The sequence below is a fragment of the Vipera berus genome (genome assembly GCF_964194415.1).
Source record: "Vipera berus genome assembly, chromosome: W".
Lineage (NCBI taxonomy): Eukaryota > Metazoa > Chordata > Lepidosauria > Squamata > Viperidae > Vipera > Vipera berus.
Genome location: NC_138210.1, coordinates 52105401 through 52130404, shown reverse-complemented (window position 1 = coordinate 52130404; position 25004 = coordinate 52105401). Strand labels below are relative to the sequence as shown.

General features: G+C 44.4%; 3 protein-coding genes across 3 annotated transcripts in view; 2 read left to right on the top strand and 1 right to left on the bottom strand.

Moving 5' to 3' along the window:
- Positions 1-25004, top strand: part of LOC308676510 (histone H4) — a gene marked incomplete at its 5' end in the record, with an annotated part of 198724 nt that overhangs the window by 123310 nt on the left and 50410 nt on the right. The window lies entirely within an intron of this gene.
- LOC308676513 (bolA-like protein 2) lies at positions 34-5948 on the top strand. Its single transcript, XM_081342348.1, has 3 exons — positions 34-181; positions 2285-2382; positions 5651-5948. The coding sequence occupies exons 1-3, from the start codon at positions 107-109 to the stop codon at positions 5751-5753; spliced, it is 276 nt and encodes a 91-aa protein (XP_081198474.1). The 5' UTR covers positions 34-106; the 3' UTR covers positions 5754-5948.
- Positions 10478-24610, bottom strand: LOC308676490 (coronin-1A-like; the record flags this gene model as incomplete). Its single annotated transcript, XM_081342311.1, has 11 exons — positions 10478-11027; positions 11600-11815; positions 14425-14482; positions 14793-14938; positions 15072-15176; positions 16403-16522; positions 18763-18947; positions 19043-19172; positions 20052-20174; positions 23197-23399; positions 24541-24610. The coding sequence occupies 11 exons, from the start codon at positions 24608-24610 to the stop codon at positions 10923-10925; spliced, it is 1461 nt and encodes a 486-aa protein (XP_081198437.1). The 3' UTR covers positions 10478-10922.

The window sequence follows — 25004 nt, the reverse complement described above, 5'->3', positions numbered from 1 at the left end:
CATGAGATACAGGCCGGAACGGGGAGGATGTGACGTCACCCAGAGGCGGAAATGAAAGACCTAGTCGCTGGGTTCTCTTTCATTCAGGGCGGCTTTTGGGGGCGCGATGGAGCCGTCTGGAGTTCTCAGCGCGGAGGCCCTGCGGGAGAGGCTGCTTCAGGGACTTGAGGCCGAGCACGTGGTAAATGGGAGCGCTTCCCATTCGCTTCCCGAAAGCAGGCAGGCCAAAGGGCTAGATTTAAGTTGGCACCCTTTCCGCTCTAAAATTTGGTTTTAAAACCCCTCTTAAGCGTTAAAAAAAAACCCTTTGCTGCCCTTTTGCAATGCTATTTTACGTTTGCTTTTTCAAACACACGCCTTAATCGTTTTTCAGATAGTTTTAGTCTCAGTTAATCCATAGTGGGCCATTGTTGTTTAAAGTTTTGTGCTGCTTAAAAAACTAATCTATTGAAAAATGCCAGTATTCCCCTCCTTTGTAAAAAAAATAATAATTCTTCGACTGAATGGCTACAAGATACTCCTCCTCCTCGGGACAGGATAAACCAGTTTTCATGACTTGATGTTGGCGCGATGTGCTTTCCATTATCCCCAGCCAGCATAGGCTTTAGAATGCACCAGGTTGAGGACAGATGACTTTCAAATTTCCCTACTTTTTTCAGAAGTAAATAGCATTTTGCTTTATTCCCTCTGCCGGGTTTGTATTACTAAGTTTAAACTCTAAATCTTGCTCTTTACTGGGGAATGAGTGAGTTTGCTGTTTTTTAATAGGCTGCCATCATACCAACTAACTTAAAAATGTCTTCCCAAAATGATAGAATAACTACACTTTCAACACAAGAATGCCGGTAAAGGAAAAAGAAATAGATGATGAGCAGCCTATAAAATAGGGCCAGCCCAAAATGACTGGAGCTTATTTGCAGACCTAAGCATGTTTAAAGGGACGCGGTGGCTCAGTGGGTTAGGACGCTGAGCTTGTCAATCAGAAGGTCGGCAGTTTGGCGGGTCGAATCCCGAGTGCCACGTAACAGAGTGAGCGCCTGTTACTCGTCCCAGCTTCTGCCAACCTAGCAGTTCGAAAGCACGTAAAAATGCAAGTAGAAAAATAGGGACCACTACGGTGGGAAGGTAACAGCGTTCCGTGCGCCTTTGGCGTCTAGTCATGCCGGCCACACGACCACAGAGACGTCCTCGGACAAGCGCTGGCTCTTCGGCTTTGAAACGGAGATGAGCACCGGCCCCTAGAGTCGGAAACGACTAGCACGGATGTGCGGGGGAACCTTTACCTTTACCTTTAAGCATGTTTACACAGAAATAACTTTCATTAAATTCAGTGGGATTTGCTTCTTAGGATACATTTAAAGTGTTTAGTAAGCTTCATTTTTAGTAAAAAAAATAGACGCAGTTAGGATTATTTATTTATTTTATTTTATTTTAATTCCATTTATATCCCGCCCTTCTCCGAAGAGTCAGGGCGGCTTACAAGCTTAGCAGTAGCCTTCATTCTATGTATATGCCTGCTTGTTAGGGCTTTCACACACACCCCAAGCGGCATTATTACAAAGTCAGCTTAATTGCCCCCAACAATCTGGGTCCTCATTTTACCTACCTCGGAAGGATGGAAGGCTGAGTCAACCTTGAGCCTGGTGGGACTCGAACCTGCACTAATTGCAGGCAGCTGGTGTTACTTAAGGCAGTGTTTTTCAACCTTTTTTGGGCAAAGGCACACTTGTTTCATGAAAAAAATCACGAGGCACTCCACCATTAGAAAATGTTAAAAAATTTAACTCTGTGCCTATATTGACTATATATAAAGTAATTCTCTTGAATAGGAATCAAATAAACACAAAGAAAGTATTTTATAATTACTTTTCAATTTTTCCCACGGCACACCAGGCAACATCTCGCGGCACACTAGTGTGCCGCGGAACAGTGGTTGAAAAACACTGACTTAAGGAGGCATTAGCCCACTGCTCCACCAAGGCTGTTACGGATATTTTTAATCCTAAATTTTGATTTCTTTTGAGACTTTCTCCTTTTTATTAAACTTATTTGGTGCACATTTCATTTTCTAATAGTATTCTGTTGATCTAATGCACTCTTTTCTGAGATTGCTCGCATTTTTATTCCTTGTAAATTGGCTTTTCATTTGCTTTTTAATATTTCCTTTCAAAGTTTTCTTCTCCGTTACCTGTTTGGCTATAAATAAAAATGTATTCAGGTTCTTAAGTTTATTGTTACATTCTAAATAGTATATATGTAATTTCTTTATTTTACACACAATAAGGAGGTAGAAGATACTACCCCTGGGCGCTGTGCTACAAGCTTCAAAGTTTTGGTAGTTTCTCCATGTTTCCGAGGAAAACCACTATTACAACGACACCGGTAAGTATAAGAAGAACTAGCTTAGTCAGTGGGAGATGGATTGAACAGTCTTTTATTTTCTTAATGGTTGGAATTATCCTAACAGTTTTCCAAAATTTTAGAATATGAGGAAATGGGGACTACAAAATCAGGCATTCTTTACACTTATTTTCCATGCTTTCCTGCTCCCTCAGTCACCTTCCTTTTTGTCTTTTGCTCCTCTATTGGTTTAATCTACCCTTGATTTTTAATCCCACCCTTCCCCTGAATTGCTCAGAACACTGTAGATAATGTTTCTCCATTTTATTCTACAGCAGCAGTGGTCCTGTGAGGTAATAACTGATTTAGGCTGTCCAGCAAAGTAAATGCACTCATATACACAGATATGTTCTTTCTTCTGGGGTTTATTTATTAAATATCTTTGTCATACTTTCATTATCCTGATTTAAATGTACAGATCCAGTTTAGAAATAGAAATGTATTGCAACCATCTGATAAATTAAATTGCTATTAAAAGAAAAGTGTGCATTTCAAAATTGTGATTTCCCCCACCACCCCCAGCATAATTTATACAATAGCTGCCTGTTGATTAAATATGCTGTGCTAATTTTAAATGCTGCCTAAATCTCACGCGATTATGGGAGATCAACATTGCATTTTAGTACCTCAAGACTGTATTCAGGCTACTTCACAACTTCTCTGTGACATTCATTTGGATCCTTCCAAATATTTTAATAATGAACTATATATCTGCATCATTTTCTATTACATTATTTAAAATGTAAGGAAAAATAGTTGAATATCCAAAGTGAGGAAAGTGAATTGTGTATTTAAAATTACAGGTGGTCCCTGCTTAGCCATTGGCCTGTTATAACTGCCATTTGAAGTTACAATGTGATTGAAAAATTAACTTTTAGGTGCTCCTCATACCTATGGCTGTTGCAGTGTCTCCATGATCATGTGATCAAGATTTGGGTGCTTTACAATCAGTGGGCATTTACACAGCGTCCTGTAGTCACATGATCTCCATTTTGCGCACTTCACAGCTGGATTCTGACAGGATAAAATTGCAACTCACAGTCTTGTGATATCTCATTTAACAACAGCAGCAGAACTGAGGTGATAAGTTGTGATCGTGTGGTATCTTGCTTAATGGCTGCATCACTTAACAACAGAATTGTCCATCCCAATTGGGTTTGTTAAGAAAGAACTACAGGCAAGTCTTAATAATCCTAATTGGGACCGGAATTTCTGTCCCTGAAAAAACTGTTTGTTAGTGTGACTGCACCAGTTAGCAACAACAGTTCCAGTATACCTGGTTGTAGTTGTTAGGCCAGGATTGTCCGTCATTAGGTAAGGCTTTCACTCTTTTCCTGCCCTGGCATGCTTGTCTCCATTCCCCACCTCCCATCGCTGTCCCTTTTGGTTGTCCTGCTCCCTGCCACCCATTCTACCCTGCCCTCTGCCTTGCAGAGTAGAGTCCAGAGCAGAGAAGGGGTACAGGATAAGTCCACTCTGCAGTTGTAAATGCCGGCAGGCTGCCAAGTGCCCGGGTTTTGGTCACATGACTGCTGCAGGGGCACTGCAGCAGCCATAACTATGGGGATGGGTCATACCATTTGTTCAGCACCATGCTTGCTTCGAAAGGTCACTGAATGAATGATTGTTAAGCAAGAACTACCTGTTCCTATAACCAGAATGGTATCATTTCTGTTTGTTAACTAACGCCAAAAGGAAACATGTATGATTTAGTTAATATATGTCTGCCACAATCTAGAGCAGCAGTCCACAACTTTTCTGGTACCAGGGACCGGTTTCATAGAAGCCAATTTTTCCATGGACCGGGGGAGAGGGGGATGGTTTCATGCGGAACCTAGATCCCATTCATATGCAGATGAAGTTTCGCTTGTTCACCCAACCCTTATGCAGCCCAGTTCCTAACAGGCTATGGACCAGTACAAGTCCCCACTGCCCAGACGTTGATCTGATCTAGAGGATTCTCAGGGGTGGCCCAGTGGGAGAAGGGTACCACTCTACCAGCCTCGACAAAGCATTATTTTAACCGGTATTGTTTCTTTTAAAAATATTACCTCTGTTGAAACAAACAGAAGTACTTAGGGGAAGAGCAGGCAGAGCTTGGGGGGGCGGAGTTAAGCATGTCATCAGTTTAGAGTCCTTGCTTCCCCACAAGAGCTCTAAGTCCAACCCCTCTTGAATTCCTTTGATTTTTTTCTGGCACCAGTTTAGTGTTGAACTTTAGTTGACCAGTTCCGTGTGTAGAGGCTTGAATAAATCTTCTGTGCTGCAATCTTATGAATGATCTGATTTTTTTGGCCTGCCATGCAGCTTTAGTCTTGGTTAATTGAAAATTCCTGCTTCTTCTTTCTTGTGGGAACATTTTATAAAACAGTTTTTTTTTCTGTAAAAGGAACTCTGGCTGAACTTGCCAAGCAGTCAGCTGAGGAGTGGCACTTCCATCTCTTCTCCTTTTCAGGCTTCAGAGGCAGTTAGGATTACTTTTAAATTTATCAACAGATTCATTCTTAGAAATCTTTTTGGAAATGGGGTTCTCAGTTAGTCCTCAACTTACAACCATAATTGGGGCCAGAATTTCCATTGCTAACCAAGGTGCTTGCTAAGTGAGTTGCACTCAGTTTTATGACGTTTTTTGCCACAGTTACTAAGCATATTACTGCAATTTTTAAGTGACTTACATGGTTGTTTAATGAATCCAGCTTCCCCCCACCTTGACTTTGCTTGTTGAAAACTATTGAGGAAGGTCATAAATGTTGATCATATGAACCCAGGATGCTCCAACCATCACGGATACATGCCACTTGTCAAGCACCCAAATTTTGGTCATGTAACTGTGGGGAATGCTGCACTTTTCAGTGCCCTTGTTACTTCATATGGTTGCTAAACGAATGGTTGTAAGTCGAGAACTACTTGCAAAATCATAAGGGAGTTTATTTGGGAGGGAAGGGCATGTGAATTCAATGAATCGTGATGACTAATCAACCTATTATGACTTAGCTGAATATGCAGAGTTGCTTTTTAACATCCATCTGTTTTATTATGAACATTAGAGATTGAATTTAAATTTGGAAAAAAAAATAAGCTTGGAACTTGGAGGAAATGCATTATTGGCCCAGGGGCTTCTCCAACACAGACAGAAGATAAGACGATTCAGGTCTAAAGATGTTATGGAGGTGGAATGTATTTGCCATCTCTCATTTTCCATTTGCTGTTTCCCGATTTTATCCTTTCTCTTTGTCTTGCCTTCCTTAAGGCTGGTCAACGAACTCTTATCTGAAGAGCTGAAGCTTATTCATGCCTTTGAACAGAGAACACTGACTCCTGAACAGTGGGCAAAGGAGCAAGAAGCTAAATGAGACGAGCTTCCCCCCACCACTTTTCTTCAGCGACAAAAGCACGAAATAATGCAGAGACCCCAAAACTCCCAGGATGATGAAGAGAAACAGCTGTGAACTGAACTTAGCAATGCTGGAATTGCTTCAGGGGAAGCACTGGGGGGGTTTGAAAAAGCATGAAGCAGAAAATAAAACCGGAGAAAGATTATGAGTTAACTATTGTTGTCATCTGTTTATTCCCACACCATGGAGACCCATTTTGCACGGGGTGGGGAAAAGGTAGCCTTGTCCTACTAAACAGTGTCTGCTCTATCTTCAAGGTTTAAATCTTGAAAATGAACATTTTTTGAGTTCTTGATACCCTGTTTGGTTGTTTGCTTGCAGGCATTTTATGTTCTGTAGCAGCCTGCTACCGGCCCTGCAGATAAGGCAGGGACAACCCCTTTTACAAGAAGGCAAGAGGCTGGAACTAAGCCTGCCAAATTTATTAACATAAAAACATAAACAGAGCAAAGAGAGCAAACACGAACCATGAAACAGGAACTATTCAAGCGGTTGCCTTCAGCAAACCAGCCCTCCCACGCATTCCCCTTTTAAACAGTTCAGGGCATGGCTTCTCTCTGCCTCCTTCCGAGGTGCCCCATTGCCTTCCTCTGTTTACTCCTGATTGACTGCCTCCTGCCTCGGGCGTCCTTGAACAGGGCCAGCTGTGGGTCATCTTCATGCTGTCAGGCTCACACAGCTGGGTCTGCGTCGTGACCAGGTGGGAGGGGCCTGGCTGAGAGCTCTGCGAAGCCTCAGAACTGTCCTCTGCAGGCTCTCCAACACCCCCCTCCTCCTCCTCTGAGTCGTCCGACCCAAATGCTGAACCCACAGGCTGACCCTGAATCACAACATTTTATTAGTCAACTAGGTAACATCAGCGAGTGTGAGGTTTGCTCTTTATTTGCAGTAGCTTCCCTGCCAGTTTTGATAACGTGTGTTGTTCCCACCCTGGTGATTCTTTGATTAAAGTTCAGGTAGTTCTCACAGAGTCATTCAGTGATTATTCAAGATTATGATGGTGTTGAAAAAAAATAACTTTTACAGACCATTTATAACTTTCACAGTGTCCTTCAGTCATGTGATCAACATTACAGTCAATAGATGGTGTGCCTACCTTTATTTCTCTCCCCCCCCCTTTGCAGAGCAAATTATTAGATAAAAGAGATTGCAAGAAAGTAAGCCATTTGTCGTTCTACACATCAAAAGCAATGCAATTGTACAAATATCTTCTTTTGTCTGAAATTTTCCCACTGTTGATGTGATCACAGTATTCTTGATGCGTAGAAGAGCAGTCTGCTTTCTTGAAATCCCTTTCCAGTCTCGCTCTCTGCTGGGGGTAGGAGGATCAGGCAAAGGGGAGATTGCCTACAAAAATTGCTTGCTTTCCCAACCCACCCCTAACCCTGGCAGAGTGGAGAGATTGGAGAGGAAGAGATTTCAGGAGAGTAACATAAGCTGTTTGTGTAATGTGTCCATTGGGCTCCCAGCGTAGTCGCATTGTTTTCAGTGCATGCAAAAGAATAAGCAGGCATTTCAAAAAAGGCAGGGGTGGTTAGAAGGCAAATAGAAGTGGAATGTGTGAAGCTGATTTTCTAGTGGGAAAGCAATGGCATTTCACTTAGTGGCGGAATTGCTTGCCATCCTAAATAAGGTTGTTATGTGAGGACTATCTGCATTTTATCTCTGATTGCTCGGTGTTGAGCCTTGTTTATCTAAGTGTTGGCTGCTGGTGGGGATCAAATGATGCATCAAAAAATGTATCACTTAGGCGGATACAAAAAAAGCAGCATGACCAATTTTGGGTGGGAGCGCTCTCTGTCTCTGCTTTCCATTTGTTAAAAAGTTCTTTGTGGGAGGAGAGCTAGGTTAGTCTGTGGTGGCAAAAACCAGGAGTCTGGTAGCAGCTTTTCCAACCAATGAATTTTATTAAAAGACAAAAGCTTAATAGGCACTGATATCAGATCTCAAAAGAAGGACAAAATAATACCCAGGATTTGATCTGCCAGGACATCATGAGAGATCTCAACTTTTTTTTTAAAAAACAGGCTTTTTATCAGCACCATTTAGTGAGAAATTCTTGTGCTTGCATAAATCTAAAGCATTCAGGCAATCTCTAGTCTCAACAACAGGTTTTTAGCATATTTATTTTATTTATTTATTTAATTCCATTTATATCCCGCCCTTCTCCGAAGACTCAGGGCGGCTTACAAGCTTAGCAGTAGCCTTCATTCTATGTATATGCCTGCTTATTAGGGCTTTCACACACACACCCCAAGCGGCATTATTACAAAGTCAGCTTAATTGCCCCCAACAATCTGGGTCCTCAATTTTACCTACCTGGGAAGGATGGAAGGCTGAGTCAACCTTGAGCCTGGTGGGATGCGAACCTGCACTAATTGCAGGCAGCTGGTGTTACTTAAGGAGGCATTAGCCCACTGCTCCACCAAGGCTCTATATTGGAATGGTTAATTGATAGGGTACTTGTAACCTCTCATGTATCATCTGTAGTAGCATAACCAACTTAATTTTTCTACCCTTTTTCCTCTTGTCTCCCTCCAATTTAAATTAACTTAACACTCTATATGTCTTACAGAGTGAGCTGCAGCTCACCAAAACTTATGTCTTTTAATAAAACATGGTTACCTGGAAAAGGCCCTTCCAATCCAGGCTCCTCCCAATCTTAAAAAGTCCTTTAGGGGGAGATGAGAACTCCTGCTCCTTACTCTTATTTCATTTTGGAGGGGGGTGGGTGGGGGAAGCCACTACTGGCAGTTTGTCAACTCTTCAAATTGGCCCCCAGGCTTAATCAAGAGAAGAGCGATCTAGATTAATAGGATGGTGGGTTAAGTAATTAAATTAATTCTATTACATTTAAAGGATTGGCTACAAATCACGACTGAAAGAAAAGATCTCTGAAAATGGGTTAGAGACAGTTCCATGGAATATAAAGTGATCAAGTGGCTCATGGTTTTAATAGCTGTGTTGGGCACATGGAGCCTTTCAATACCAGATATAGGGGGAGAACTGCTTCCTTCCTTTCCCTCCGGCATCAGCAAAATGCTGGATTGGATTGTCTTAAATTCTTTGTGGAAATCGGTTTGCTACATAGGTAGTTCCTGACTTACAAAATGCTGGATTGGATTGTCTTAAATTCTTTGTGGAAGTCGGTTTGCTACATAGGTAGTTCCTGACTTACAAAATGCTGGATTGGATTGTCTTAAATTCTTTGTGGAAGTCAGTTTGCTACATAGGTAGTTCCTGACTTACAAAATGCTGGATTGGATTGTCTTAAATTCTTTGTGGAAGTCGGTTTGCTACATAGGTAGTTCCTGCCTTACAAAATGCTGGATTGGATTGTCTTAAATTCTTTGTGGAAGTCGGTTTGCTACATAGGTAGTTCCTGACTTACAAAATGCTGGATTGGATTGTCTTAAATTCTTTGTGGAAGTCAGTTTGCTACATAGGTAGTTCCTGACTTACAAAATGCTGGATTGGATTGTCTTAAATTCTTTGTGGAAGTCGGTTTGCTACATAGGTAGTTCTTGACTTAGTTCAGTGACTGTTCAAAGTTACGATGGCACTGAAAAAAGTGACTTACGACCATTTTTCACACTGATGCCCTTTGCAGCATCCCCATCATCACAGCCACTTGGCAACTGGCATGTATTTATGACGGTTGCAATGCCCCAGGGTCTCGGGATCCCCTTTGGCAACCTTCTGACAAGCAAAGTCAGTGGAGAAGCCAGATTCACTTGTACAACCATGTTACTAACTTAACAACTGCATTGATCCACTTGAACAACTGTGGCAAGAAACGTTATAAAATGAGGCAAAATTCACTTAACGTCTGCCTTGCTTATCAACAGAAATTTGGGGCTCCGTTCTGGTCATAAGTAGAGGATTAGTATAAGTGGGACCAGAATTTCTGTTGCCAAGCAAGGCGGTGTTTGTTTAAGTGAGTTGCACCCAAATATTATGACCTTTTTGCCATCGTTAAGCGAATCATTGTAATTGTTAAATGAATCATACGGTTGTTAAATGAACCCAGCTTCCCCCGTTGGCTTTGCTTGTCAAAAGCTGGCTGGGAAGGTGAAAAATGGCGATCACATAACCCTGGGACGATGCCACCGTTGTAAATACATGCTGGTTGCCAAGCGCCTGGATTTTGAGATGGTGGGGATGCTGTAACAGTTGTAAGTGCAAGATCTGGTCCTAAGTCACTTTTTTCAGTGCTGTTGTAAGTTTGATCGGTCACTAAATGAATGGTTTATATAGCAAGGATTACCTGTAGAAGATTGCCACATAGTGGTTGATGGTTTTAGGCTTGTGTGGTTACTGAGGCCATTTGATTGGGTTTTTGGACAGCAGGGACGAAAAAATTGGTCCCAAGAATAACCACTATTTTAAACAAATATAAAAAAAGGCCCGCTATGTAACTTTCAGGAATCTGAATGAATGAAAGGGGTTGAATGAAATACGGAGATGCAAAACTGTTCCAAAGAAACAAGCATATTTTATTGAACAGATTTCCCCTCCTCTCTCACAAAGGTGGGAATCTGCCTTCCACTGGGTTTGCAATCCCTGCAATTTTCAGGTTGAGTTACTGACCAAATAACTAAAATGCATACCAGTCAATCCATGATCAGTTAAATATTGTAGCCCTTTTAAAAAGAAACCCACCCCACCCCCCAACCGTGCCCTCCAAAGCAAAAAATCTAAGAAACGGGATATGTAGCATTTTTTTAAAAAAAAAAGTCCAAAGGAAGACAATTTGTTTTCTAAGGGAAAAAGCAGAGCAGGAACCAGAAAGCAGAGACCAAAACTGGAGGCCTGGGAGAAAAGAGCCTGCAGAGTTGTAAATTAGAAGGGCTATCATCCTGAATGCCTTCACCAAGGCTAAGCAAAGAAGTATATTTCGTATCTTTTCAAGGTGGAATCTGTTAACTCGGAAAAAGGGCTCTGTCTGGAATAGATAAATTGGAGTTTCTGCCCTGAGTTTAGGGTGGATGAATCTTGATAATGCCCTGAGGATCCACCCGTTTTTTTAAAAAAAAAATGAAAAATCAAAGGGGCTTTAAAAGGCCAGTGAAACAAAGTCCATTGTGACTCATGAAGAACCGGACTGGCTAGGAAAAGAGAGAGAAGCTATTTCTTCACAATCCTCTCCAGCTCCGAGATGCGTCGCTCCTGCTCCGACACAGTAGCTTGCAGTCGTTTCAGGTCCTCTGAGAGCTGATCTAAAGCTGGACCCTAAAGGACACATTGCTTAGTTAACATCATTATGTCCACTGACAGGATTGGAAGAGCAAGATTTTATTTAGAAAAAAGTTTGTGCTGTCGCTCCTTTACAGTAATTTACAATTTTGACTCAAAGCGTTTACTTGTCCTTGCCCTAAGATTTCCCCACCAACCCTATGCTAATCTTCCTTCTGCCGTAATGTCCCCTTTAAAAAAAAATTGATTGCAGGGTGCATCATGAAGTCCCTACCATTAGTGGAGAGTAGGGACTTTTTTCAAAATCCTTAAAATTAAGCCAAATTCTCCCATTTATAAGACTTTAAGGGACAAAGGTTAAAAAGCTGGGCTTCGTCTCTTCCAGTAATGTCAAAAGTCATCAGGTATACCTCCCCAAAGCCTTGAAGGACCACAAAAGGCAGATACTTCTCACAGGGTTAAAGACAAGCCCTCCCCACCATCCACAAGGATGCATATAGAAGGTTGGGTGATCCTCCAAGAGAAGTTTGAGGACCATAAAGGTCAATGGATTGTATCCTAAACCAAACAGTCCAGAAGACCTAATCTAGACCTTTGGGTTTTCTTACCTCTTGCTGTGTCCCTTCGTGTGGAAGCTGGCTTCTCTTGGGCCCCTGCAGGAGAGTCTGGTTGACTTTGAACTCTCGGCTCTTCTGGGGAATGTAGCCGTCCTTGAGCGAAATGAGGATGGGCCTTGCGTCCTTGCCTGCTAGCCACTGCTCTGAGGTCAAGGCAGGGTCTGGACCAGCTGTGTCAGGATACAGGTCCTCTTGGAACAGGTCCGACTGCAGAAACCATACAAAAACACAGGCTCAGTATTGCAACGAGGAAAAGCCTCTCCCATCCAGATTTAAAAACAGAAATTCAGCCTCTCGCTACACACCTCAAATCTTAATATTCTATTCAGGCAAGCTTTTGTCCAGGTAGCCCTCGACTTAGGGCCACCACTGAGCCCAAAATTTCCATTGCTAAGCAAAAGAGTTAAGGTGAGATTTTGCCCACTTGACGACCTTTCTTGTCACGGTGGTTACATGAATCACTGCAGTTGTTAACAACATGGTTGTTAGGTGAATCTGCCCTCCCACATTGATTGTGCTTGCCAGAAGGTCGCCAAAGGTGAACACATGATCCTGGGACACCGTAACCGTCGTAAAGTTGCCAAGCTCCTGAATTTTAATCACATGACCGGGGGTGGGAATGCTGCAACCATCTTAAGTGTGAAAAATTGGTCATAGGTCACTTTTTCCAGTGCTACTGCAACTTTGAAAAGTCACTAAACAAACGTGGGAGTCGAGGACCACCTGCCTAGCCTCCAGGAGTCGAATCCACTCTGACATTTGCCCAAAAGATTGGAGATACAGAAGGGGAATGCTTCCTGTTCAGTGGGCAAATGGCTACTACAGCTGTCTCAAGAAATTGGGCAGATAGCTTTGCAACTTTTATTCAGGGATAAAGGTTACGCGTGTTAAACCAAGGCTCTGATCATTTTGGCATAGACGAGCTCTCTCAGTGAATCAGTGGCATTTACCAATGTTTCTGTAAGGACTACGGATCTGAGAGAACCGCAAGCGATTTAAAATGATTTACGTCACTGGGAATCTTCTTCTGTGGCCTTCACAACTGGATCAAAAATGGGAAAAGCACACTAGATCAAACCAAAAGATCCAGTGGTGCATTAGATGCTAGGAGGGGCTCCCAAGCACCATATTGTCCCCAGAAACAGGAGCCCAGCCCCCCACCCCCGTTTACCAACTGTCACTAATTAACAGGCTGCCTAGGAGGTTATAGGACTTGAAATTCTACATTTCTGCAGGATATCATCTTGGGAAAAATTGGCGTAATGGTCATCTACCAAATCCTATGACTACAAAAATTCCTAAATCGAGAATACGTAGGCTTCCTAAATCAAGGCTCCCTTTTACCACAATGGTTGGATTCACACAAAGCCATATCCAGCGACGGGGAGCTTCCCCTCTGCCCCCCCCCCCCCGTTTTGGTTTTCGTGGGCCGAGGGTGGGGCTGGGAAAGAAGAGGGGGAGCAGAAGGAATGACCCCCTTTTGGTGGAGAGCCTCCTCAAGATGCGGCTTGCTCAGGAGGAGGAGCTGCCCTGTGTGAGGACGGCTCTTTTGGACGTGGGGGTCTGAGGTAAATGAGGAGCCCTCTGGCCACTTTTCCTTCAAAGCCCGAGAGAAAGATAAAGCGGCCCTCCATCCCCTGAGCAAGGGTCTGGCGTGGGGGGGGGGGGGAAACCTCGCGTGTCCATCTGAGAGCTTCTCTAATTCAAAATAAAAGAGTGCCCCGTGGCAGCAGTCCTTCCTTTCAGGAAAACGGTGCCAGCGGTGTAGACCTCCTTCTTACAGGACTGCCTATGGAAGTGCTTCAGCACCCCAGCAGTGCCTCCCCAGGCAAAAACATATACCAGGGGCTCTTTTATGACTTGTGGACTTCAACTCCCAGCATTCCTGAGCCAGCATGGCTCAGCTTGGAAACCTCTCCCTTTCCCCTCAGCATGGCTGGCTCAGGAATGCTGGGAGTTGAAGTCCACGAGTCCTAAAAGAGCCAAGGTTGCCTACCCCTGACATATACGATATGTTATATGTTTGCTGGGTTCAGGTTTAGCACGTTGTATGAACTAGCAATTCTCTTCCGTAAAGTGATTTATTCTATAAGTGATAAGTTTCACATTTTAAGTCTGCCATCCTCATTGGCTCAACCAACCCTCGTTAACGAAGCCATGACTTGACATGACATGTGAACCCATTATTTTGCCCTCTTCCAAGTAAATCAGGGAATTCTCCCAGTCAACAGCCTTGCTGCTTCTCCTTAAGTTTCCGGGCTTCCTGCCGAAAGGACGGTGTTGTAGGCTGGAGATAGATGATGTCATATCCCTTCCCCTCTTCAGAGAGGGCTGTTCAGTTTTGACACAGATGGCCTCTTTGAGCCCTCTTTCAAACCAGGGGTCCTCTCTTTTGAAGACAGCAAAGTCCACATTTTGGACAGAGGACCGCAATTCCAAGGAGGCTCCACACCCATTTGCACCACTCAGGTGACCTTGAGGACACAGATAAAACCTCCAAGTGGCCTCAACGACTCTCTAAAAGAATGCAAATGACCAACTATCTGCAAGGAATATAAATCCTTCCATTCCCCCACCATCCAGTCAGAGCCGAAGAAACTCCTTGCCTGCCTGCAATCCCCCAGAAATTATCCACAAGAAACACAACCTTGACAACTCTGATGCAGATGACGCCCACCTAAATGGATGAATGGTTCCTACGCAGCTTCCTAGGGAGATGGTTCTTTAGGCTCAAAGAGACTCCGGTCTCAGCCCTTTCCTTCCCTGCTATGAACTGCTTTTTCCTACCAATCTTAAAATGGTCGTTCCACGCTTACCTTCCGGGGCACCGTCATAGCAATGGGCTCACATTTCCTCTCGTGTAGTTTGTAAAATCTAGAAGGAATAAAAACGTGATTCAAGGAAGGAGAAAGAAAATCTTTGGAAGAGTCTCCTTAAAACAAATCCCAGGCATGATTTCTGCTTGGCTAAAGGAATCTGAGTGATGGATTGCAACACAGTGCAAGAAAGTTGTCAGGCTACTATACAGGGATGAAGCTTGCAGAGGTTTTGTACCATTGCTATTTGTCATCCTCACTTGATACCAGTGGTGTGTGTGTGTGGGGGGGAAAAATAGGGTGGGAGACCAGTTACATCACTGTGAACCTCTTGGAGGAAGCAGGTGAGAAAACCACACATTTTCTACCTGGCAATCTCGCACTTGCTGACATCCAGCCCTCGTTTGGGCATCCATCCGCCTCCTCGCTGCGACTCCTTGGAAGTAAACATGGATAAATAGTGCACGTAGGGAGCTTCGCCGGTCAGCTCAAAGTACCGGATGCTGCTGTCACCCTGCAATGGATGTTGAGGTTTTTGAATTTCTCCTTAATAAAAGGACCTCTCACTTGAACCCCCCACTTAGCTCATCCGAAAGGCTGCTTCTAGATTTGGCATTGCCAGTCTCTTCCCTCCACGCAGGACTCACCTTGCCAGTCAGGTAAACCACGTTGGTATCTGGGTCATAGTAAGGCAAGAGTACACCACTGCTTGTGTCCAGCTCCTGAAGAGTCAATGGTTCCTCAGGATTTCTCTAGAAGGAAGGAAAGGAAAGAAGGAAAGAAGGAAAGGAAAGGAAGGAAGGAAGAGTTTCAGAAAGACATTTGTAGTGTTAGTCTGGGATAAAACATAAAAACTAAGAGTAAATTCCTAGCCAGAGTTACACTGAGTTAATTAAGACAAAATCCCTTCCAAATGTTTGCTTGCTTGCTTCCTACATCCTGACTATGTTGCCTCTTCTCATCCAAACCGCACCGCTTCCCCATTTCCTTCCCAGTTCCTCACAGACACTTCCAGTTTAGCCATAGTTCTACTTGCAGAAAAAGCATAAACTTCTTACAAAACATACTTGTGGGTTTCTGTGGTCTAAGAACAGTGCAAAGAGCCGGTGTGATGTAGTGGTTTTAAAGCATCAAGCTAGAAACTGAGAGATCATGAGTTCTAGTCCGGCCTTGGGCATTAAGCCAGCGGGTTGATCTTGGGCCAGTCATTCACTCTCAGCCCTAGGAAAGAGGTAAGGGCAAACTACTTTGAAAAAATCTTGCCAAGGAAGCTGAGGGGCTTGTCTAGGCCAGGGGTAGGCAACCTCGGCTCTTTTATGACTCATGGACTTCAACTCCCAGAATTCCTGTGACTCAGGAATTCTGGGAGTTGAAGTCCATGAGTCATAAAAGAGCCGAGGTTGCCTACCCCTGATCTAGGCAATCCCCAGGAATCAACACTGCCTTCAAGGTAGACACCCCCCCCCCAAAAAAAGAACAATTATCCAGATTTCTGAGCAAGAAACTCTTGATCTCTGGGCAGAATTTCAGCCTGTCCCTCCATCAATAACAGGGCATCATAACTGATCTGCTTTACAGGTTGTTGTTAAAGACTTTGATAGTAAATGAAGTGTGTTAAGCATTCAAAATCCCATACAAAATACAGAAGGCCCCTGCAACCCCAGAGTGAATTTCCTCTTGCAATGTCCTCGTGTCTACTTTGTATACTTTAAGAAATTGTTTGTTGTAAAAAAAATGATAATATGCATAAGGGAGAGGATTTTGATGTTTGAAACTTGCTTTCCAGCAATCTCCTTCTTCAACGCAAGGCTTTGGCAATATCCATGCCCTCGTTTTTCCACACTGCCCTTATTTGAACGGTAGGGGCTGCCCACTTTTCAAATCTCTCGGACACTTGGGCGGCTTCTGCTGCTCAAATCTTCAGAAGACGTGGCCCCAAACGCCACCTATAAAAGTGTCCTCCACTCTCTCTGCTCACCAGATCCCACAGGGCCACCTGTCGCTCGCTCATGCGGCTGAAACCTGTCGTAAAAAGCTTCCCGTCCTTCACAGTCGTGGCCCGAACAGGACGAGACCCCTCGTGGGCCCGTGGCAATTCCTGAGGGTGAGACAGTGAGACAAATGAGACTTTCTTGAACAGAAGGGAAGTTAATCAAATCTGAATAACCAAATCTCACCCACTTCTCAGGGGCTGCCACAAAGAAGAGGGAGCCAAGCTATTCTCCAAAGCACCTGAAAGCAGGACAAGAAGCAATGGATGGAAACTAGTCAAGGAGAGAAGCAACCTAGAACTAAGGAAAAATTTCTTGACAGTGAGAACAATTACCAGTGGAACGACTTGCCTCCAGAAGTTGTGAATGCTCCAACACTGGAGGTTTTTAAGAAGAGACTGGACAGCCATTTGCCTGAAATGGTATAGGGTTTCCTGCCTTAGCAGGGGGTTGGACTAGATGACCTCCAAGGTCCCTTCCTCCTCCTCCTCCTCCTCCTCCTCCTCCTCCTCCTCCTCCTCCTCCTCCTTCTTATTATTATTATTATTATTATTATTATTATTATTATTATTATTATTATTATTTTCTTGACAGTGAGAAATCATCCCAATTTATTGGGTCATCTTCCAGCCTTCTGTCCCAGCACAAAATATCTCATTTGGCCAAATTAATATTGGGGGGGGGGAGGGGAATACTGTCTGAACCAAAGGAAACATTTCTCGATGATAAATCAATCTGGAAGACGTGAGGATGGCCACCGGTGGCCTTTAAAAGCAGGCATTAAAGTAACAAGAAATACAGGTAATCCTCAACTTGCAACCAGTGGTGGGATTCAAATATGTGAACAACCGGTTCTCTGTGTGGATGCTGCTTCTGGAAGTCCGTTCTGGACCTGGGCAACAAAAAAATTAGCTACCGGTTCTGCCGAGGTGGTGCGAACCGGCTGAATCCCACCACTGCTTACAACCATTCTTTTAGTAACCATTCAATGTTACAATGGCACTGAAAACTAGTGACTTACGACTTGTTTTTCACATTTACAACTGTTGTGGCATTCCCATGGTCACATGATCAAAATTTGGATACTTGGCATCTGGTTCATATTTATGACGGTCGCAGTGTCCTGGGGGGTGTGTGTGTCATGTGATTCTCTTTTGTGACCTTCTGACAAGCAAAGTCAATGGGGAAGCCAGATTCACTTAACAACTGTAGAGATTAACGTAACAACTGTGGCAAGGAAATGGAGCAAAAGTCAGTTAACAACTGTCTTGCTTAGCAACAGAAGTGTTGGGATCAGTTGGGATCATAAGTCGAGGACTGCCTGTATTTTCATTAGCGATAATTTACCAAGGCCTGTAGGAAATAGAACAACCTATTGTGGTTCAGGTTGCTCTCAACATAACAACTTAATGACAGTCTGAAATTGCACTGCACTCCATCCTATGCAGTCAGGTGATTGCAATTTGAGACTTTGCAACCCGCTTGCATTTACAATGATTTCAGTGTGTTGCTGTCACACGATTGCAATTTGCAGCCTTCCCAGTCAGCTTTTGGAAAGCAAAGTCAACTGGGGAAGCAGGGTTCACTTAAAGACCACTTGATTTGCTTAACGACCACATGGTTTGCTTAACAACCATGATAAAAACGGTAGGAAAAAATGTATCCAGTCATATGATGACTTGCTTAATGGCAGCATTGCTTAGCAAATGCAATTTGCAAATGTCGTTAAGTCAGGGTCTATCCATACAGACTGCTTCTATTAAGGCTTTCACATAAACCATTCCAAAGTCAATCTCTATCCTATCGAGTTTTCAGCTTTTGCATCAGTCAATTAGCATTCTGCGATTACTCAGCCTATTCTATCCTCCCTAGCTTGTTATGGGGCCACCTCTCTCTTTTTCTCTACAGATGTGCTGAGATTTTCCCACGAATTCTTTGGTTAAATGAGGACCAAACGACTGAGATCACGCTGGGGATAAATGCTAACAAGGAAGTCTCCGGATTCAAACAGAAGCATGTTTTGAATTTGCAGGTACAAAAATCAAGGAATAAGTGATGGCAACATTTCTGCAACCTCGCGATTGTATACTTGGAAACATAAATCACCCTAATTAGTTCATGGCTGGCTGGAAACTTAGCTCTCCCCATTGCTGGCCTTCAATACCTATTTTAGCCAACACAGCCGAAAGTAAACAACATTAGAAGAAAAGCAGGCACTCCATTTGGGGGACCAGACAGATCTGCTCACTCAGGCAATTATTGATCTAATTTGCATCCTGATCAAAAATCGGCCCCTTCTTGGACCTGCCAGTTTTTAGACTTTTCAAAGTGTGAAAGTTTTTCCTACATTTGCAGTGGTGCCCCCTGCCCGAGGGTCGAAAAGCCGCACGTGCTTATCCCGGCAGGCTGTGCAGAGCAAAGAGCCGTCCTGGTTCCAAGCTGCGCTGTAGATGACATCCGGGTGCAACTCATCCAAGGAAATGGCCGCCTGACCAACACTCACGTCCCAGACGTTTACGACATTGTCGCAGCCTGTAGCAGATGGGAAGAAGACAAGACTCATGAATAGGAAGGTGGCAGGTGGCGGCTGTTGCCCTGGGCCCATCTTTGGGCCTGATTTTCCTCACCTGCACTCAGCAGGAGGTTCTGGGCTGTTGGGTGCCAGGTCACAATCCCCACCCTTTTAGAGTGGCCTTCAAGAGTCACCAGGGGTTCGTTCAAAGATCTTGTAAGACCCCCTTCAGGCACCGACCAGACCTAAAAACACGCAAGACAAGAAGTAAAGAAGATGGCCAAAGAGAGCTGGAAAGAAAAGGCACCCCTTACTTTGCCTTTTGTCAGACCTCTCGTCTCATGTCTGTCTGCCTGCCTGGGTGGTCAAGTCTTAAAAGTGACCTAGAGGAGAGTGGGGCTATCTTTAATATTTTGGAGATGATCTAGTTCAGTGCCTTGAATTGTTGCAGAGAACAGATGGCATGCAAGTCACTCTGGGGCACAGGAGGCAAACTGTGAGGCATATTGTTTGGAGATGGTAAGAGAGCCTGAGATAACCTTGCTTGTCTGCCATCCAGTTTCCCTTCGTTTGACACTTCTTTAAGTGCCCTGCTCTATAGGACATTCGTTTTTTTCCCCACAATTCCCGGCTTTTTGCCCCCTCGGACTCCTCTTTATCTCCCAGAATGGGACATTCAGCTTGTCGCTTCTCTTTTCTTCCCTTTTTCTGCTCACTCCTGATTTTTCTGAGGGGAAACAGTTCCAGCAGGAATTGTTATCTACCAGTCGTAAGTCTCAGAGGGGGTGGGTTTACTATGGGGAGCTCCTACTGAAAGAAATCAAGATGGCGGGTTGGATGAGGGCTAACAAACTCAACGTTCTCCAAATGCATTGGAGCACAACTCTAATAAGCCCAAGTCAAAAAGGTGGTGGCCCAGGATGACAAGAGTTTGGCCCAATCCCTAGTAGCCTCCTGCTACTTTTTAAAAAAAACCTGTAAGCAACAAGGCAAGGTTGTGACCAGTGATGTCCTCAAGAACGTCAAGTGCCTCTGGTTTTGTGGCATCCAGGCAAACTGTCCACTGGTGCCCTGAAGCCAGTCCCTTCCCTCTCCTTCTCCCTTTTATTTATTTGGCCACTTACCATAACAGTGCAGTCCTCAGATGAGCTGGCAATAACATGGTCGTTGTGGGGGCACCACTCTACGTCTAACACAGGGGCTGTGTGCCCTGAGGCCACAGGGTGGGCCTTATCCAGGCGACCAGTCTGCAAAAATAGGAGGAGAGGGAGAGAATGAAGGAGGCATCGGAGATTTATTTCAACTCGCAACTCTTACTTCCCAGGGTTTGTGCTCCGTTTTTCAGTATTCCACGAAATGGACATTCTGCTTCGAGAACATGGCCCATGGGAAGCCATATAATGATGAGAACCAGCAGACCCAATTATTCCTGGGCTCATTCTATCAGCATAGGTGATCAGGGAGAGCAAGCAATAAACGGACCGCATTCATTTCCCCCAACCTTCTTGTGACAAACATCCAGAACTGAAAGAATGCCTTCCAAGGCCTGTCGCAAGCACAAGTTGACCAGCATCATCCTGTCCCAATCTCTTTAATCTCCATTGCCTTTATCACAACAGAGGAGAGATAAAAAGGGTAGCTTCGCACCACGCACACCAAAGTCTGGTTTATGAAATAAAACACAGAGAAGCATCAATCAGATCAATCACTCTGAAGGGGATCCGACTTCAGAATTAGAGGGTGCTAAGGTCAGCAAGGGTACGTGGTGGTCTAGTGGTTAAGACTCTGGATTTGTTGACTGGAAGCTCGGCAGTTTGAGACCCAAGCGCCACATGACGGGGTGAGCTCCCATTACTTGCCCCTGCTCTTGCCAACCTAGCAGTTCGAAAGCATGCAAATGTAAGTAGATAAATAGGTACCACTGGTGGGAAGATAACAGCACTCCACGCGCCTCGGCATATAATGCCAGCTATGTGACCATGGAAGCATCTTTGGAGAATGCAGGCTCCTTCGGCTAGGAAACAGCGATGAGCACCATCCCTCAAGAGTCACCCCTGGAGGGAAATCTTTACCTTAGCTTTACCTAAGGTTAGCGCTGAGTTATCCCACTTGCATTTGGAGAGGGTGGGTGAATGGGAAAGAAACAAAGGGGCCCAGGAGCTAGAGGAAGACCCTTAGCAGGTTGGGAACAAGGTGGAGGCCTAACCATGTTGTTGCCCAACAACTTCTTAAGAGGAAGAGAAACTCTCATAAAATGTTAAAAAGTTTAAAACAGAACAAATCCTGCAGCAAACTAATTGCCAGACCAAACTTTTAGCATCCATAGCTACTAGGCATCTGGATTTTTGCACCCTCCTCCTTTTCTTTCAGTTATAACTGCCAAGATCCTTCCATCTCTTTCTTAATTTCTGTCCCGCCCACCCATTTTCCTTCTTTAATTAGCTCTTTCACAGGCATGTCTTTATAGATCCTTCTAGCCCACCCCCTTCCCAGAATCCCACATCTTTCTGCATTCAGGAAAAATAACAATAGGGTTGCCTTCGCTCATTCCACCGGGACCTGAAGACCTGGCTCTTCGAGCTTTCTGGCCTAGACTGAGAGTATTAACTGGGGTTTTAATTGTATTTTTAATTGTAATCGGGTTTTATTTCAAGGTTAGTGTAATTATTTTGTTTTTAATTTTTGTAAGTTGTTGCATTGTTTTAAAAAACGTTGTGAACCGCCCTGAGTCCTATGGGAGAAGGGCGGTTATATAAGTTTAATAAAATAAAATAAAAAAATAAATTTTTATTTTTTACCAAGGCACTGCTTCTGTGCCTTTAACCGTAGCTGGATCTACAGACATTACTGCTGTCTCTATTTTTATCTATTTAGTTTATACGACACTTAACATGCTGAATCATTCTCATAGCAAATCACAACTTTTCGCTTGTGAAAATGTTGTTAACATCAATCTCTGTTAAGAGAGTTGGAAGCAGGCAGGCCTCACTGCTGGGAGGGGGAGTTGTGGTGGTTTTGGGGTTTTTTTTTTGTTTTTAAAGTTTGCTTTAACTCTTTTTTTAAATGGTTGGCAAAGCCCCTAAGCACCTGGAGCAACAAGACTTGAGGATCTTGCAACCAATTGCTATCCCTTCAGCAATTTCCACAATTTGAATTTTAAGATTTCCATTTCCCCATTCCTTCTCTTTCTGTGATCTTCCCATCCATTGCCTCCAAGGTGCAAGAGTTGATCGGGCTGGAATTCACTACCTGGAATCCAGGAAAAACATTAGGCCAGTGGGTTGAATCTACTGCTACTTATCCAAATGGGAAAAGAATGGAGATCTTATGGCCACCAGCCTGGTTTACATGCTGTCTGTCTTCTACATTCTCCACCTCTCCTTTCCCACACTGTTTATTGCTTGCCGTCTCCGAAACCTCTCCATGTCATGCTGAAGTCATGAGATACATCCTGGGGGCAAGCATAAGATCCTTGCCAAGGAAGACTGGAAAAGCAATCCACCGTCTTCATCTACATCTAAACGTTGATTTTGAAAGGGGGAAAATGTAACGGCTAGAGTAATTCATAACAACGGTAGTCATCAAATTTGGAGGAAACTTCACGTAGCTATTGTGGCCTCCCAAGGAGATGCTTAAAGCATACAATCAGACTGTGAGAAAGAGAAGTTACACATTACAGAAAGCAGGAGAGGAAGCCAATCCCTGCTACCAAATATAAAGCTCAGCTAGTCAGAGAGCATGGGAGATCTTGAGGAACCAACTTGCAAGCTTCCATTTTTGAATGGATTAGACCACAGGGGTGAGAATCAGGACTGCTGAGTTTTGGGTTCAACTACTGAAGAAATGGAGTTTAGTGTGAAACTAGAATCGTCACGAGAAAGCACAGAGGAGAACTTTAATTATTGCCAACTGATGTCGGTTCTTTTTCCGCCTGCTGCCCCCAAAGCCACTTCCTCTTCTTCATTTTTTTTCTTTTTTTTCATTTTATTTCTGTAACAGGTCCTAACCATTTAAGGTAAAAAGAAATCAGCAGTTCCACCAATCCCTGGCCCCTTCTTGCACGCTGTGCAAGTCCCCAGAAAACCACACACAAAAAAGCAGAGGACGGGTAAGAAGCCAGAAGTTAGATTTGCAGTTTTCTATAGGATTCCTCGGCAAGAGACTGCATTGAGCGTGGCTGGGAAGAAGACCTGGGATAAACCACAAAAGCTTTGAAAGAGGTCTCAAAGCGGGAGGGGGAGGGGGTGTTACGAAGGTGGGGGAGGGCACCTTAGACAATGGCAGGACCAGGAAGGCTCCTCCACCACTAGCCTCCACGACGATGGCTAAGAATTGGGGGTTGACAGAGCAAAAGTTCCCATCCCATGTCATTTGAGAAACACGGATGTCATCATAGCATTGGTCAGCCTTCACCGGTTGTCCGTAGACGTGACGGAACTTACTGGACCTCACAACTTTGCGGCTCATGGTTCCTGCAAAACAGCACATCGTTAACCCCACACAGTCATCACTGGGAGCATGCAGTTACCACCACCAGCACCATTTCCTTCTTGAGCCCTTGAGCCCAGGAGAGTCGGTGAGGGCCCTGAGCCCCATTTCACCACCTGCCCACCACGCTACGGCCTCTGCATCTTAGCCCAGCGCCAACCCCACACAAAAGATCCATCTGGGATCAAGAAGATCGGATTAAAGTTGCAGCTTCTAAGGTCAGGCAGCTGCAGAAGATCACCGTGCAAACCATACCTCCTGCCTGAGTAGACCTTCCAAGGCCCAAACCTCACCCAGCGGACAAGGAGAGCTCTTCAGGATACAGTAAATCTGAGGAACTGCTGCGTTCAAGTCCTATGCAGGACAACTGCCCCAAGGATCCCCCAAGAGGAGTACGGTATGCAGCCCAGTCGTTAATTCACAAGTTAGCTCCACCAGATCTCAGAATTATGAATAAATAACAGGGATGAAGCCCTCAAATCCACACCTTTTCTTCAAGGGAGCTCAGGATATTGCATATGGGACCATTTATGTTATTCTCGCAACCATCCCAAGAAGCAAACCAGCTTGAGGAATAAGCATTTCCAAAAGACTAGCTAGTTGGCTTCGCCATTGGGGAAAATGACTGCAGATCTCTCTGGCCAAACCCCAGGCTTTATTTCACCAGTCTCTGAGGCCTTCCACGTGCTGGACTATAACCCACCCACCCCCCTCGCCATCGTTCCCAGCAAGAACCGCTGGTCACCAGGAGGGAGAAAGCTCCTGTCTTGAGTATGACATCGAAATGAAATGATGGAACGGCATCCACTTCCAAGCCTGCTGGTTGATGTGGGTGGGAAAGAAAATGCCTTCCCAATTCTAAATGAGTCAAAGTGCCAATTAAATCACAGAGGAAGGGCTTCTGCTGTCTGGACTCTAATGTAGAAGTCTGCTCCCCTGTGACCTACCTCACAGGGCTCTGCGCTTTGCCCATCGAAGTTCTAAAGCCAAGACAAAATCGATAGCGCAAGAGGCTCCTTGCAACCCACAGCTCTGTCAGGCAAGAGCCCCATCCACACTCCAATCCTTTTGGTTACACACACACACACATACACACACACACACACACACACCCTGAGCACTCACCTGCACCTTCCGTAGCTGATGTACCACACAATGCATTAGGACTAGAGCGCTCAGGCTTTTTAAAAGCCATCGCCCAGGAACAGCGCTGGGAGGGCTATCTCTTAAAGGGCCAGCACACAGAAAGCTCACCACCTCTGCTTGTCATACTTTTTCTCACTTCCTCTCTTCCTTCCCTCCCCCCCCCCTCCTTTCTTTAGCATCCTTCAACCTGATGGCACAGAATTGCTGCTTTATTTGCACAAAATCCTGTACAGGCATGAGAGATCCCAAATGAGAGGGGAAACCACTGCTTGTTAAAAGAATTGTGCGCAGGTTTCCATTTGGACAGTTCCAGACTGGAACGGTCTTTTCTTTCCTGCTTGAAGAAGAGCCTTGCAGGGCCCAGAGACTTTCTAACTAGCTACAGAAAAATCTGATGGTGATCTATTTTACCTCTGTAACTACTGTAGTGTGAGGCACCGCTT